This window comes from Cimex lectularius, unplaced genomic scaffold (assembly GCF_000648675.2).
Source record: "Cimex lectularius strain Harlan isolate CLEC.00 unplaced genomic scaffold, Clec_2.1 scaffold62, whole genome shotgun sequence".
Classification (NCBI taxonomy): Eukaryota; Metazoa; Arthropoda; class Insecta; order Hemiptera; family Cimicidae; genus Cimex; species Cimex lectularius.
This window is the reverse complement of record NW_019392785.1, coordinates 22802-37510: the sequence shown is the minus strand read 5'-3', so window position 1 is coordinate 37510 and position 14709 is coordinate 22802. Positions and strand designations below refer to the sequence as shown.

General features: G+C 37.5%; 1 protein-coding gene across 1 annotated transcript in view; it reads right to left on the bottom strand.

Annotated features, from left to right (window-relative positions):
• Positions 1 to 1110, bottom strand: part of LOC106666292 (protein sickie) — a 198022-nt gene extending 196912 nt beyond the window's left edge. Inside the window, exon 1 of the mRNA XM_024227832.1 lies at positions 891 to 1110. Coding sequence (XP_024083600.1) covers positions 891 to 901 — 11 coding nt within the window. The 5' untranslated portion in view covers positions 902 to 1110. The remainder of the gene's footprint in view (positions 1 to 890) is intronic.
• Positions 1111 to 14709: the final 13599 nt, after the last annotated feature.

Below are 14709 nucleotides of genomic sequence, written 5' to 3'. Positions count from 1 at the left end.
TCTAGAGAACGAGAAAGGCGGGAACAGGCAGATTCAAAGTCTTGATGCAGTATTTATTTACCACGTAATTTGGTATTATAAGGGGGAGCCCAAACAACTTCTTGATGAAAAAAACGTTGAAATTTTTCCACCTAAAAAATAAATAACTAAAATCGTCTGATAAATAAAAAATTATGTAAAACTCCTTCATGCTCAGACACAAAAGGTGTCACAGTTCTCCTTTTATTTTGGTTGTTGTTAAATTCATATGGGAGAGTATTTATTGCCAATTTCCAGACTACTGCCGGTACACCTTTCCAAGGATTATTTGAGCTCGGAACATACTCTTGAAAAGGAGTACCGGCAGTGGTCCCGAAATACGATTTTGGCAATAAAAAGAAAAACAAAGAGGTTGTGAAGTTCAATAAATACCCCCTCACATGACTTAAGATAAAGGTTCCGGGTTCGAATGCAGGGCAGCTGAGAGTTCATATAACCTCGTAGTTGAAACACCCTTGTTAAAATTAAAAAAACAAAACATGGCCCGGTTTTAGTCTTATTAATGGCCGCATCGCTTTTGTTCGAAAAGTATCACCGTGAGAAATGCTATGGATGTTGACAAATTAGAAAAAAAAAGCTGGCCACCCAGAGGGTCTTAAAATTATCCTAATAAATACAATAAGGCCGAAAGGGCCTATAAAAAGCCTAAGCTCTTCAACGCCCACGTAGGCCCTCCGGGTCGAGTCGTAGAAATGAAACAAAGCTAAAATCATTTCCATCGGGTCTTTTCGTTACCGGTTTAACTTTTAATACGGGAAGAAGGGAAAAACCGTGATAGTAAATCCGTTCACGGTCACGCGAGCTATCACTCATGTGTATGTAGGTCTGAAAATTAAAAAAAAAAGGCTCACCTGGAAATCATGTCGTCCTGCTTTTTGATCCTGTTCGCCTCGGCTTGTAGTTTGAGCTGCTGCTTGTACTTCGAAAGGGCGAAGAAAAGGGCGAGGATTGACTTGAGCGAGCCCTCCCTAACTTCTTTCACAGACACGCCGTCCAAGCAGACACCGAGCTTTTCCACCAGGTTCAGGCATGAGCGGATGTTCTCGACCTGAAAGCGACAAAGGGAAAGAATTAAGAAGCGTCACTTCTTTTGAGATGAGTCGACAGACAAATTAAACCGTGGTCAACAGGGCTTTGGTTGTGACACGGACAATGAAGGCTAATTGAAGTCACTTGAGTCTGTCGCCTACCAACCTTGCTCACTTCCTCGTCTTAGACAACGTCTATTTTTAACTCAGCTCAAAGATTTATAACAAAAGTCCGTTTAATATAAACGAATTTACATTCTGTTATATTATTCATAGAAAATTTCTTGCGTCAAGAAGTCAAGAACTGTTTTAAGAACTCTGCGGTTTTCCACCCCGGCTGACAATCGGGCGAATGCCAGAAGACGTGAATATTTCAATGCGGTTTCGGCTTTATTGGGCCGATTGCCACTGTTGGCACATCAAACCGCACATCAACATCCACCATTTACCTTTTCCTTTTCAGGATTATAACTCAACACGATAAATTGTTTGGCACACAAGTATACGCTGGAAGATTTTTCATAGTGGATGTGCAGAATAGGCGTAATAAAATCTCTTTAATAAATCGTTTCGCTCAATTATGCTAAAGTTTCTATTAAATATTTATCTTGAATAATGGGTTATTTATTTTAAAATACTCTACTAGTTTCGATGCTCGATTGGTGGCACCCTTTTCAAGTGTTTCGTCGAAGATTGGATGTTTCTGTTAACTTGTATTTGTCTGATTTTTGGTGTTCATTTCCTACCAATTCGTTCCCAATAACTCACGTGCTCGATCGTTTTTTTTGCGTACCCGACGTCCTGCCTCCGCATTTCTTCTCGGGGACGCGAAAAAAAGGCTCGAGCACGTGTCGGATTGAGATATTGGGAACGAATTGGTAGGAAATGAACACCAAAAAAAGACAAATACAAGTTAACAGAAACATCTAATCTTCGACGAAACACTTGAAAAGGATGCCACCAATGGAGCATCGAAACTAGTAGTGAATTTTATAACAAATAAGGTGCTAATAAACCATTATTCAAAATAAATATATAAAATCTCTTTAATGATAAAAATATTCAATGACTCTCTCTCTCTCTCTCTCTCTCTCTCTCTCTCTCTCTCTCTCTCTCTCTATCTATCTATCTATCTATCTACATATCTATCTGCCTTTTTACCTCTCTCTCTCTCTCTCTCTCTCACTATCTATCTATCTATCTATCTATCTATCTACCTATTTGTTTAGAGCCACCATACCATTATTCAAAATAAATATATAATATCTCTTTAATGATAAAAATATTCAATAACTCTTTCTCTCTCTCCTTCATCTATCTATAGATATCTTCCCCTCTCCCACTCAAACCCTCTCTCTCTATCTCTCTCTGTCTGTATGTCTGTCTGTCTCTCTCTCTCTCTCTCTCTTTCTCTCTCTTTATCTATCTATCTACCTATCTGTTTATCTGCCTTTTTATCTCTCTCTTTATATATTTCTCTCTATCTATCTGCCTTTTATCCATTATTCAAAATAAATATATAAAATCACTTTAATGATAAAAATATTCAATAACTTTCTCTCTCTCTCTCTCTCTCTCTCTCTATTTATCTCCCTATCTGTTTATCTGCCTTTTTACCTCTCTCTCTTTATATATTTCTCTCTATCTATCTATCTATCTATCTATCTATCTATCTATATATCTNCTATATATATCTGCCTTTTAACCATTATTCAAAATAAATATATAAAATCTCTTTAATGATAAAAATATTCAATAACTCTTTCTCTCTCTCCTTCATCTATCTATAGATATCTTCCTCTCTCCCACTCTCTCTCTCTCTCTCTCTCTCTCTCTCTCTCTCTCTCTCTCTCTCTCTCTTTCTATTTATCTATCACTATCGATCTATCGATGTATCTGTACAACATAATTTTTTTAATTCTTACAAATAACTGTGATAGACATAAAAACATTTTTCGATGAACGATTGACTCCAATTATGGATTCTATGTTCAATGTTGGGCTAATTGTCGAAATGAAGTACAGATCATGAGAGAAATATTAAACTATATATGTTGTAACAATATTTCATCTATATTATAGTATATTAAAAACAATTCACCATTTTGTAATTGTCAAAAGTCTAGATCAGAGAGGGCAGAGGCGAAAATCACCGATACGTCCCTCTTTACACAAAGGTTTAACAACTTCTTCAAACAGTCCATTCCTCCAGATGTAGAGCATCGTTAAGATTAGGACAGCTCACGTCATCCCGAGTTGTAAACAACCGGTGGTTGTAAATGCGCCAGTAAACACGATATGTAAAACACGCAGGATGGCTCGTAACATGCGAATCCGTTCACGTCAAATCAAATGCCAAAAACGTTTGAAAATAAACGGTTCCCACCTGACGTTTACGTTTAAGGTAAAGAATATTTGTTTCTATCCCGTATCTTTTTATTCCCGAACTGATAACTCGTCATAGGACAAGACCTAAATGTCAAGGGTGGTTTTCGAAAGGGCGGATTCTCTGGGAAAAGGGCGGACCGCAACGACATGAATCAACCTCTAAACTATGTTTTTCTTTCAAGAAGAATAAGTAAAATCTGATATGATTACCGAAATGTTACAAGAAACATGAAAATGTGTCGAAATATGCCATATTAGTATTTACTATATTTTCAGTATTAGAAGTGTTGACCACTTTTTCATTTACAAACACTCTGAATCAAGGAAGTTTGGGAAGTTAAGGAAATTAATGTGAAATTAATATAGGGCCTGATGATGACCTTAAAATAGGTCGAAAGCTTGGCATTTGCAACTAAATTTGCATTCTTCTTCAAGACCATGCAAATGCCAAGCTTTCGACCTATTTTAAGGTCATCATCAGGCCCTACATTAATTTCACATTAATTTCCTTAACTTCCTAAACTTCCTTGATTCAGAATGTCGGAGTTCCGGATACTTCGGAGAAAATTCGAAAGTTAGGTTGCGGTGGGAAGTTGGTGTCCGAGTGGATCGAAGTCACGATAATTCATGTGGTAGAACAGCATCGTATTTAGCCGAATGCCGTGGGTTCGAATCTCGCTCGTGACACTGACTTTTTCATTTCAATCAGTACCCAGTTATTTGGTCAATCGGTTCAAGAAATATATTGGATGCAATATATGTTAAAATATAGTTCGATATATTGTATTCATCATATTGCCATATAACTCATTCTAGCAAAATATAGAATAAAATTTGCGATTCCATGGTGTTATTAATACTAATATGATTATGTTTACAAATATATTTATAGGAAGATGCGTTAGTAAAAAGTCTTTTAAGCATAGTATGAAATGCAGTGACTTATACACATGCTTAGAATATTTTTCCAGATAAAATAAGCCGGTGTTTGGCTATACAACCTGATCCGAATTCTAAAGCTGTGAAATATTTTCTGGTCTGATGTATGTTTAGCCGGGGTGAGACCACGTCCGTGAGAAACATTGATATTGATATTGATGCTTGTTTGTACATCCACTCCCCAACGTTTTTTGACTTTCTCTCATCCGCCGGGAAGGTGGTGTATTAGAATGCACCCCCGGCAATATCGCCTCGGCGCAACCCCTCAAACAACATATATTTATATAATTCCACCACCCCCGGTCCTGCAATGCCGCCCCCATCTCTGTAAATATTTCCTGAGACAAGCCCACCGGGGGCGGCAGGTAGAGCCGGAAAATAGGTACAGTTTCATCCACCCTTAATATCCTTTGAGCGCCATGGAAAAAATGGAATTGAGCCCTCAATTCATACGGATTTCCCCTTGAAATAAAAACTGTTAAAAGGACTCGTTTCTTTCCCAATTAAAAACATTTAAACTTTTTTTTTCCTTCGGAGAAAATTTATTTTCCAACTCGTCGTAATAAATTTTAAAATATACTTCTTAAAAGACGATTTTTAAAAAGATTGCCTTTCTTCCTGCCAAAATCTAATAGAAATGTTTTCCTTCTCATTCGAATTGCAAATCGACGGAAACGCACCCGAGAGTGAATCGGGTGTTGAAAAGTTTCCTTTTCCGTGTAACTCGTCCTCTCTACCGGTCTCAAATTATTCAAATCTTCTTAATATCACCCCCTGCTCGGTGCGTATGGTTTCTGAGAAATTGCGAGCTTTCTAATTACTTTTCACCTAAGCAGAAAATGTGCACATAACCGTGTTGTGGGAAAAGTTAGCGTGTATTTCATCCTGCCGGAAGGAGAAAAGGACACTAGCAAACACCATTTTCCTGTCAGTTACAGATGAATTCAGAATATTTTCCTCCTTTTTTTATTTTCTATATAAAGGATATAATTGCAAAAAATAATGCTTTCACTAATATCTATATTACCTTTTTTCAAGTAGAAAAGACTACGGTAAATCCAAAGTTCTCTAAATTTAAAAAAAAAGTTTGATCTTTTTGGGAATCCTTTTTGTCAAGTCTCAATCCCTGATCCTCGATGCCTAATATATAAATGTGAAGATTATCAAGCCATTTGGTAAAATTAAGGACGCCGTAAAACACCCCGGGCCTTCTAAAGCCCCAGGTTGAGGAAGATTGAGTGGGGATCGGCGGCGGGACAAGTACCGGTAAATAATGGCCCTACCTGGAAAGGACGTCGCACCGCGGAAACCCCGATGGAAAAGAGGATGAACCGTGATTTAGTTGCAGAAATGGCTGAAATCCGATAGGGAGAGAGAAATGAAACCTGGAGACTGCGGTCTCGTGTTGCGCCATTTGCCCAACGCGGCTGTTTTCTTCTGACGATGGCAAAAGGATATCTTTGTCTCATTCCGCGAAAAGGACGATTATTGACGTTTTCGAACCCAAATTTTAAAAAAAGAGTAATAAATTAATTCAAAATTTCCTTAAGTTTTTATTTTTATGATTATCTTTCCACCTTACCAATCCTTCAACCATGGTTTTTTCTTTCCTTCATCAATTACTTCATCTTTGAAAAAAAGTAATTAAAAAACAATTGTACCGCTAAAAAGTATATTACATGGAGTAATTTATTTTTTTATATAATTTTTTTTTAAACTTTTATTTCCGGAAATAATAATACAATAATCTTTTAATCAAAGTAGAAGTCGTGATGTTAAATGAGTAAACACTTCCACTATTTCCTTAAGTTTAAAAAAAATTTTTAAAAATCTTTCCATCTTACCAATCTGTCAACCACAGTTTTTTCTTTCCTTCATCAATTTCTTCATCTTTGAAAAAAAGTAATTAAAAAACAATTGCACCGCTAAAAAGCATATTACATGCAGTAATTTATTTTTTTATATAATTTTTTTCGTTCTAAACTCTTTTATTTCCGGGAATAATAATACAATAATCCTTTAATCAAGTTGAAGTTATGACGTTAAATAGTAAACACTTGCTCTATTTCTTCAAGTTTAAAAAAAATTAATCTTTCCATCTTACCAATCTGTCAACCACAGTTTTTTCTTTCCTTCATCAATTTCTTCATCTTTGCAAAAAGTAATTAAAAAAGCAATTGCTCCACTAAAAAGGATATTAAATGGAGTACGTTTTCAGAAATTTGCTGGTCTCTAGGTGTGGAAATGGTTTAGAATCACCATTTTCAACTTTGAAAAAAATTTTATTTGGAGATGGTGAGATGCGGTCTGGTGTGACGTAGATTTTAGAAAAACATATTCTTTATCGTGCCAACGTTTCGATCTTTATTGAGATCATCTTCAGGGCTAAAAGTGTTTGTTTTCCGTGTAGATGTGTCATTCTTGTGTGTCGTGTTGAGAGCCCTGAAGATGATCTCAATAAAGATCGAAACGTTGGCACGATAAAGAAAATGTTTTTCTAAAACCTACGTCATACCAGACCGCACCAAATAATCATTGGCTAACGGTCACTAAACACCACACATTTGAATTTTTTCCCTCAAAGTTCTCGCTACCAAAACGCTTATTTCACGAATGTCTGCAAGTTTAGTATTGATCACATCTTACTGGAAGTTTAACCTGGTTTTCAATGGTATGAACGGATTTGTCCGAAATCTTTTAGTTTTGGGGTTATCGTTGTTTATCTGAAGCAAGGTCGTGAACTTTAAAAAAAAATCAGAAAAAGTGGAATAACTCCGCAACTGCTGAGATTCGGACCATTTGTTAATTAGGACTTTTTGGTTTTCACAGTTTTTGCAAACTTTTGAAAAAGTTTAAACAACGCACTTACCCCACCTTTATCATCACTATAAAATTACAGGGCTGTTAATTGTAACGTAAACGAACTATTCTGCGTTTAATGTTTAGTTTTTTTTTGTTTTTATTATTGCCAATAATAGACAAAGATTGAACAATTCGTCATTTCTTTCATGTAACCACTCTGCAATTCGGACAATCAAACCTTTACGATTGGCCCAAGCGATGGCACACTTAAATTCGAAAAACCCGCCGAAGTTCACGCACGAATTTATAGGTAAAATAAATTTGGTGAACTTGAGCGGCGAGCTATGAAAAAGAGCTGATTCTTTCGGTTTTGATCCGATCCTTAAAAAGAGCGGTATTTTCCATGACATCATCAGGCGACATGTACTTCGCCTTGATATTGCAATTATTACACTGTAAATATTCGATTTAAAAATATTACCTTTTGTAAATTTGAACCAAGGTGAGCAAAGTATGGATCACACTATCATGTAACTTTATGGCTTAAATGGAAATACCAATCTTTAGTTCCTGCTTAAAATGTCTTTTACAATTAATGATTATATGGGAAATCATCCCATTAAGGTGAAAGTTAAGACGGTTTTTTATCTCTCTTGTTTTACTCTAGGTAATATTAGATCAATTGGCAGTTCTTGGGTGTTCTTTTTTTGAACCCTGGACGATTTGACCGTCCAAAAAACCAATCAGAATAGTGCTTACCATTTAATATTTTACGCGTCCGTGAAAGATAACCCCGCTTATCCCCCCGAGAGGCATAAAGTGCACTAATGCCGCCCCAGGGACTTCCGACAATGTGCATACATTGATAGCCGATCCCCTGAAAATAGCGATTCCATCCACTCTCTCTCTTTTGAAATCAATATTTACAAGATTTACAAAAACGGGTTACTTTTTTTGGCATTACACTCAGAAAACCTCGTCGATTAGGCTTTAGTATTTTCTTAGATAGGTCTGTTCTATATTTAGTCGAGACGGACGCAATTATGAACAGCATTGTGTAAATCAGACGAGGCTTTCCCTTTTATTTACGTGTACATCGTGCACGTAGCACATGCGTGCCGTGTTTTCTCAACTATACCTTGACGTTACACTTCTCCTTTCCCTCAATCAAAACCGCACGGCGAAAACCGCTATAATTGAGCAAGCAGACAATTACTGGTGCTAATAACTACTTCTGTTGTTCAAAACACGAGCCAATTTTGCAATGATCTTCTAGGAAAATATCTTTGTAAAGAAAGGTTTTTAGTTGAGATATAAAAGTCAGTGCCACGAGCGGGATTCGAACCCACGGTCTTCGGCTCATACGCCGCTGCTCTACCGCTTGAGCTATCGTGACTTCGATCCACTCGGGCACCCGTGTGATTTGAGGGCTAAACTACCACCCATATTTTGTTGAAACTGATTAAAGAAATATGCCTCGATGGCTGAAAATTATGCACTGCTGTGAAGTTCCGAAAAATGCATGTAATTAGCATTAGAGTATTCAAAGTATTTGAATGGAAAAATACAAGGATGCCGATGCTGAGACTTTTGCTAGTAGTTAATATTATTGGCCATACAAGTCTGTGGAAAATGTTGAAATTATAGATCAAAAATTCGAAATTCTAATTAGAGAAAACGAATAAATTTTATAATTTAAAATGGGATTTTGCATACATTTTGCCATTTGAAAAAGATAAATTAAAGTTTTGGATGGCAATAGGATAGATTAGTTTATGAGTAAATGTTTGGAGTCAGAGGGGATATGGCCTCAGCCGTTAAAACGCCCTTAAAAATTAATAATAATAATAATAATAACATATATCGCAAACAAACGAGTCAATTTTGATAAAACCTGAAGAAATTAAAAAAAAATTGAGGCGACTCTTAAGTCCAAAAATTAAATGCTAAAATCCCCGAAAAAATCAATATTATTTAATGTAATTTGGCAAAATTTTAGCCTTAAAATATCATGGCAATTTTGTTGAAGCGAGAAAAGAATCTGCCTTCGAGATCTTAACTTTTATTGGTGATAAAACACCCAAAATATATTCAATTTTAACATACCTTGAAAAATCAATATAATTTTACGCAACTGTTAGTATTAGCGGTAACATACTGAAAAAATAAGAACTACAAGATTACATTAGATATTAGATGCCGTGTGGATCGAAGTCACGATAGCTCAAGCGGTAGAGCAGCGGCGTATTTAGCCGAAGATCGTGGGTTCGAATCCCGCTCGTCGCTGACTTTTTGATTTCAACCAAAGAATAAATAATTGAAAGAAGTTAGCGTCACGATAGAAGTTTTCACTATATCACAGATCCTAGATTTATGTATTGTGCTTCTATGTTTCCATGGAAAGTTAACATCATATACTTCTACATCCCTACAAGTAGTGTTCTTGCTGGACGAGAGACCCATAAAAAAATTCCTGGACAGAAGCTTAAATTCGTAATTAATACACTCCACTCCGGTTCTCTCATGGACGAGGTGGTATCTGGTTGTGGTGTATCGAGGTTATAAATCTTAGAAATTTATTTTGGACCGAAGTTTTTGTATGTTCGATTCCATGCTGGGCAAGCATACAGCAGCATATGTTTAATAGCTACTTCATAAATAATTAGTTAATTTTCAAAACTCATTCTACTCTCACGGGCCATCAGCAGAAATAAGGCTTTTATGGTTATTTTACCTTTCGTAACGATATCATTTATACGCCTAGAGAAGGTAAGTTTTCGGTCCAGAGTTAAACCCAAGTACTTTACTCACCACTCGATTTTGTGTCCATGAATGGAAATGGCTTCCCTGAATACTGGTCGTCGTTTTGTGAAAAATACGGCCTCAGTTTTGGGGACATTAATCCTGAGTTTCCAGCGGTGACAAAATCTGCAAATCCTGGTGATGCTGTCGTTCTTTTCACAGTTGTCTTAGGCCTCCAGGATGAACAATATACAGCTATGTCATCCGCATAAAGCGCAATTTTGCAATTTCTCAGTGAGGGGAGTGGAATTATAAAAAGGAGAAACAAGCATGGCCCTATGATTGAACCTTGGGGAACTCCGGCGGCAATTGGGAAAGGTCTGGAAGTTAGATTGTTTGGAAACAACGGTTTTTTAACTAAGCCTTGACAACTTTTATAAGGTATCCTAGAAAATTCATTTCAATGAGCCCGTATACAATACTGTCCTGCAAGACCGAATCAAAGGCCTTCTCCATGTCTAGGAAGACCATCCCAGTGTGTTTTTTGTTGTTGACCTTGTTGGTCACATGACCTACTACGGGGAGCTGTTAGTGAAGCTATACTTTGTTTTACTTATTAAACCTATTATATTCAGTGGACTATTGACCGAATTAGTTCTTTCAATTACTTAATCTTTTTATGTAAGGTTTTCGTTGAAATGAAATAATTGCTAACGACCAAAAGACATATTAACGACCAACATTTTACATACAATAAGTTACAAAACTGGATCCAAAAATATACTAAAAAAACCGCAAGGTTATACAATACTGAAGTTGGTAAAATGTGAAACACGTCTGATAGATCAAAATGACCGTTACCACCTGGTTACTAAGTATATAAAAAAATCAATTTTTTCCGTTTTTATAGGGCAGGTTAACACATAAACGTGGTTTACCTTTCATAAATTTTGCCTTCTTCAACAGTGTACACGACTGTCAAAACGTAAAGAAGAATAACTGGAGGTAGTTAGATGATTGAAAGGCCAAAAAGCTATGGGCTTTGGGAACAAACTAAGATTCATCACCCTACAGATTTAAAAATTAATTCTCAAAATTTAAAAAATAAATATAAATTTTTTCTGTTGTATATAGGATGATGAAGCTAATTTAAACAAGTTAAATTACACACACTTCTGACCTTTATCTATCTCTGGAAATCTCTAAATGTATGTGTAAGCATTAAAGGCATAAAATCCGGCGATAAAAGTCTAAGTGCGAGGTGGAAAACATTTGAAGCATATGTTATTGTCGTCTGAGCACTAATGTCACCCGACGAGCAGGTCCTGTTTGTGTTGTTTTAAGTTTGTTCGTCAATCTTTCGCAATTGGCTTTTAAAAGGTAGACAAGGCAGGATTGTATTGCCGGAGGAATAAGAACTAAAGTGACTGTTAGAGGTAAAAAGGGGTGGTCCGGACTAATGGGCTGACACGTGAAAGGGTGGGAAGTGGAGAAGGTAAAACCCGGCTTGTATTACAAGCCGATAGGGCCTAATCAGTTTTCGTCTTAGTTCTTCGGCCCCCGGATCGATATGTGATCTTAGTGCGTCTTATCCCGGGACCGGTTTGTAATTCATGAACAATTTGGTTTTGCACGACTACCGGGGTCGGCAATTGACGAGCAGGTCATGCCGAGTACAATTACCTTTTCATAACTCGACGGTGCTTTTAACGACGCGCTGAATCGAAACCGAAGAAATTCGAGATTTCGCGTCAGCATCAGCATGATATATCCCTTTGCCAGACAGAAGAATCCAGTTTCGATCTTATCTGGCGACTATGGAATCTATTTATTCATTTTATCTTTTAATCCAACGCCAACGTTTTTCAAAAAAACAAACAGATAATTTAGTTCTCAATAAATTCAGATAGGGAAAAGTCAGATAGAGAAAAATATCTGCCCATAAAATCAAAAGTGATGAACCAAAAGGTTACCTCTATCTTTTAACCCAATTTTTGCTATTATGCAACAAAGTGAGACCTATTTGCATGCAGCTTAAATTTAGAAATTGTACAAAGAAAAATAATAAATAACCCTTCAATTATGAATTATTCTTAAATGAAGGGCCCTTAAAGTCGATTAAAGTAACACTGACCACCTTCATAGATTTAAATTTTAACAAATTGGCCGGTAACGGTTCTCCCCCCGGAACTTCGATGGATGGGCGAAAAAAAATGTTTGCACACTTTATGTTGGTTTTATGTCAAATTTAATTTGAACACACTTGATTAAAATTATTTTAAATTCACTTGTTTTCGTGGTCCGCTTGACCAATTAATATCTTTCAATTAATTAAGATTTTTAGTTGAGATTAAAAATTCAGTGTCTCGAGCGGGATTCGAACCCACGACCTTCGGCTAGATTCGCCGCTACTCTACCACTTGAGCTATCGTGACCTCGATCCATTCGAACACCAACTTCCCATCTCAACCTCATCTTTTGAATTTTCCCTCCTTTTTGCCATTTTTCAAATGTCGTGTAATGTATTTGATTCTCGGCGACAAATGAAATGGCCACGGAGAGCTTGAGTGAAATATAGTTCATTTAAACTTATTAAATTCACCATTTTTTTAGTTGATCGAAGTCACGATAGGTCAAGTGGTAGAGTAGCGGCGTATCTAGCCGAAGGTCGTGGGTTCGAATCCCACTCGTGTCATTGACTTTTTTATCTCAACTAAACATCGGTAAACTCGAGCACATTGGTAAAGGGTAGTGAGTCGGCGTCTTTGACTCGAGAATGCTTTGCATGGTTGTGCGTATGACCGGCGTGGTACCCTGGGGAAGCGAAGGATCGGACCACCTAGGCTAGACTCTCTATCTAGGGAGTACGCGAGGGGGGGACGGGCTGATGTATTTCGGCCCGTTAGCCCCTCGCGTGCGGCGTACGACCCGACGCACAATGCGGGCCCGACCATTCGGAGTGGACAAGCGGAGAGCGTGGCTACCGACCCTTAGGGGCCGGGACACCACTACACCAAAGCTGCGGCGGTAACACTATTCCGTCGTATGTGGAGGTGCGTCAGCTCTCATCTTGAGAATCAAAATGTCCGATAAGGCCGAACAGGCTAGGTGCGGACGTTAAAGATTCTCTTGTCTTGTTGACGATGAGTAACCGGAAACGCATGTTGATTTTGGTTGAAGTAGGTGTCTGAGCAGTCTGTATCTTTTGTTAAGTTCTTGCCGTTTTAATCTTGGAAGTGGGTTCCATGTAAGTCTACTATCTAAGTAAAGCCCAAGGTAGCGGACTTGGTTCGATGGTGGTATTATCTTGTTGTAAATGTGCACTGGTGGACCGGTTTGACGTTTGCGCGTAAACGTAACTTGTTGGCTTTTTGCTCGCCACCCAAATCCGCCACAGATTGCACCAGTCGGTAATGAGGTTCAGGTGTTGTTGGACTGCTTCTGTTGCTAGGATAGGATTGGATTGCGGCGTTGTACGCGTAGGTTGTGAGTTGTTTGGATGAGTGGGTATGTCAGAAGTAGAGGATTGGGCCTAGGATACTTCCTTGTGGAACGCCAGCTTTGATTGGCATGATAGGTGAAAAATCGGTGCCGATTCTCCTTTAAAACCATCGATCCGAGAGATTCATCTTCAGGATAAGATAGCAGGAATGAGGAAAATACGTTTTAACTTATAAAGGAGGCCGGGGTGCCATACTCAGTCAAATGCTTCCATAACTTCCAGAAATACGGTTAAGTAGTATTGTTTGTTTTCTAGAGCCGAGGATATCGTGTCGACTACTTTGAAGCACTGCTGAACAGTGGAATGGGGAGGTCGAAATCGAATTGATGGTTAGGAATTAGTCTTTTAACGAGGAGACGTTCAAAGATTTTGAATAAAATAGGAAGGAGGCTTATTGGTCTGTAAGAGAATAGGTACACTGGGTGATCGAAAAGTAAAAACCTTAAATAAAATGTTGACTAAATCTTTGCAATTCTTTTTTCCTTCAGTTTAGGGACACCGACCCTAACAAAAAGAAGAAAAGGATTAACGATTCGTTAGCAGCTTGCCCTGATGTGCGACCGTGCAATTTATAGCTTGGATGGGGGTGCATCTCCCCCAGGGGGCCGTTAGGACACTGTAACTTATGTAGAACGTTGTTAGCGCCCAGAACTACGACTTGGGATTTCTTCAAAGAATTTTTCTAATAGTGTGAACGAAGTTCTGTTTAAAGACTACAATCGAAGAGAAAATATCATTAGATATGATGCAAGGATAATTGGAAATACTAAATTTCGTGTAAAGGATTTCGATGCAGCGATCCACGGTTTTGGCAATGTATGAAATGAATAAACACTATTTTGTCCCGTGGAGTTTCAAAGCTTTCTTTTCAAGCATAACGGGTATTCACGATCTTTGTGTTAACCCTGTTAACTCTGTTAGGGCGTGTTAGATCGAGAAAAATGACGACGTAGACTTGTTGCAAACTGACTAGTCTCTTAGTAGACTTTGAATACCCCTATTATCGTTAAATTTGCCATTATATTCATTCACTAAGCAGAAGTGGAAAGTTTGAAACAATTATGGAATGTAGCCAGAGAAAAAATATCATAAAATATTTATTTAAGTATTTTCAATCAATTTATTTCACGATCTTTGTGTTAACCCTGTTAGGGCGTGTTAGATCGAGAAAAATAACGTAGACTTGTAAGAATCGGCTAGTTAACATTGCTCGATCTAACAGGCCATGGCCAATGTTAGATGTTAGGCCAAAATAGTCACATTACTATC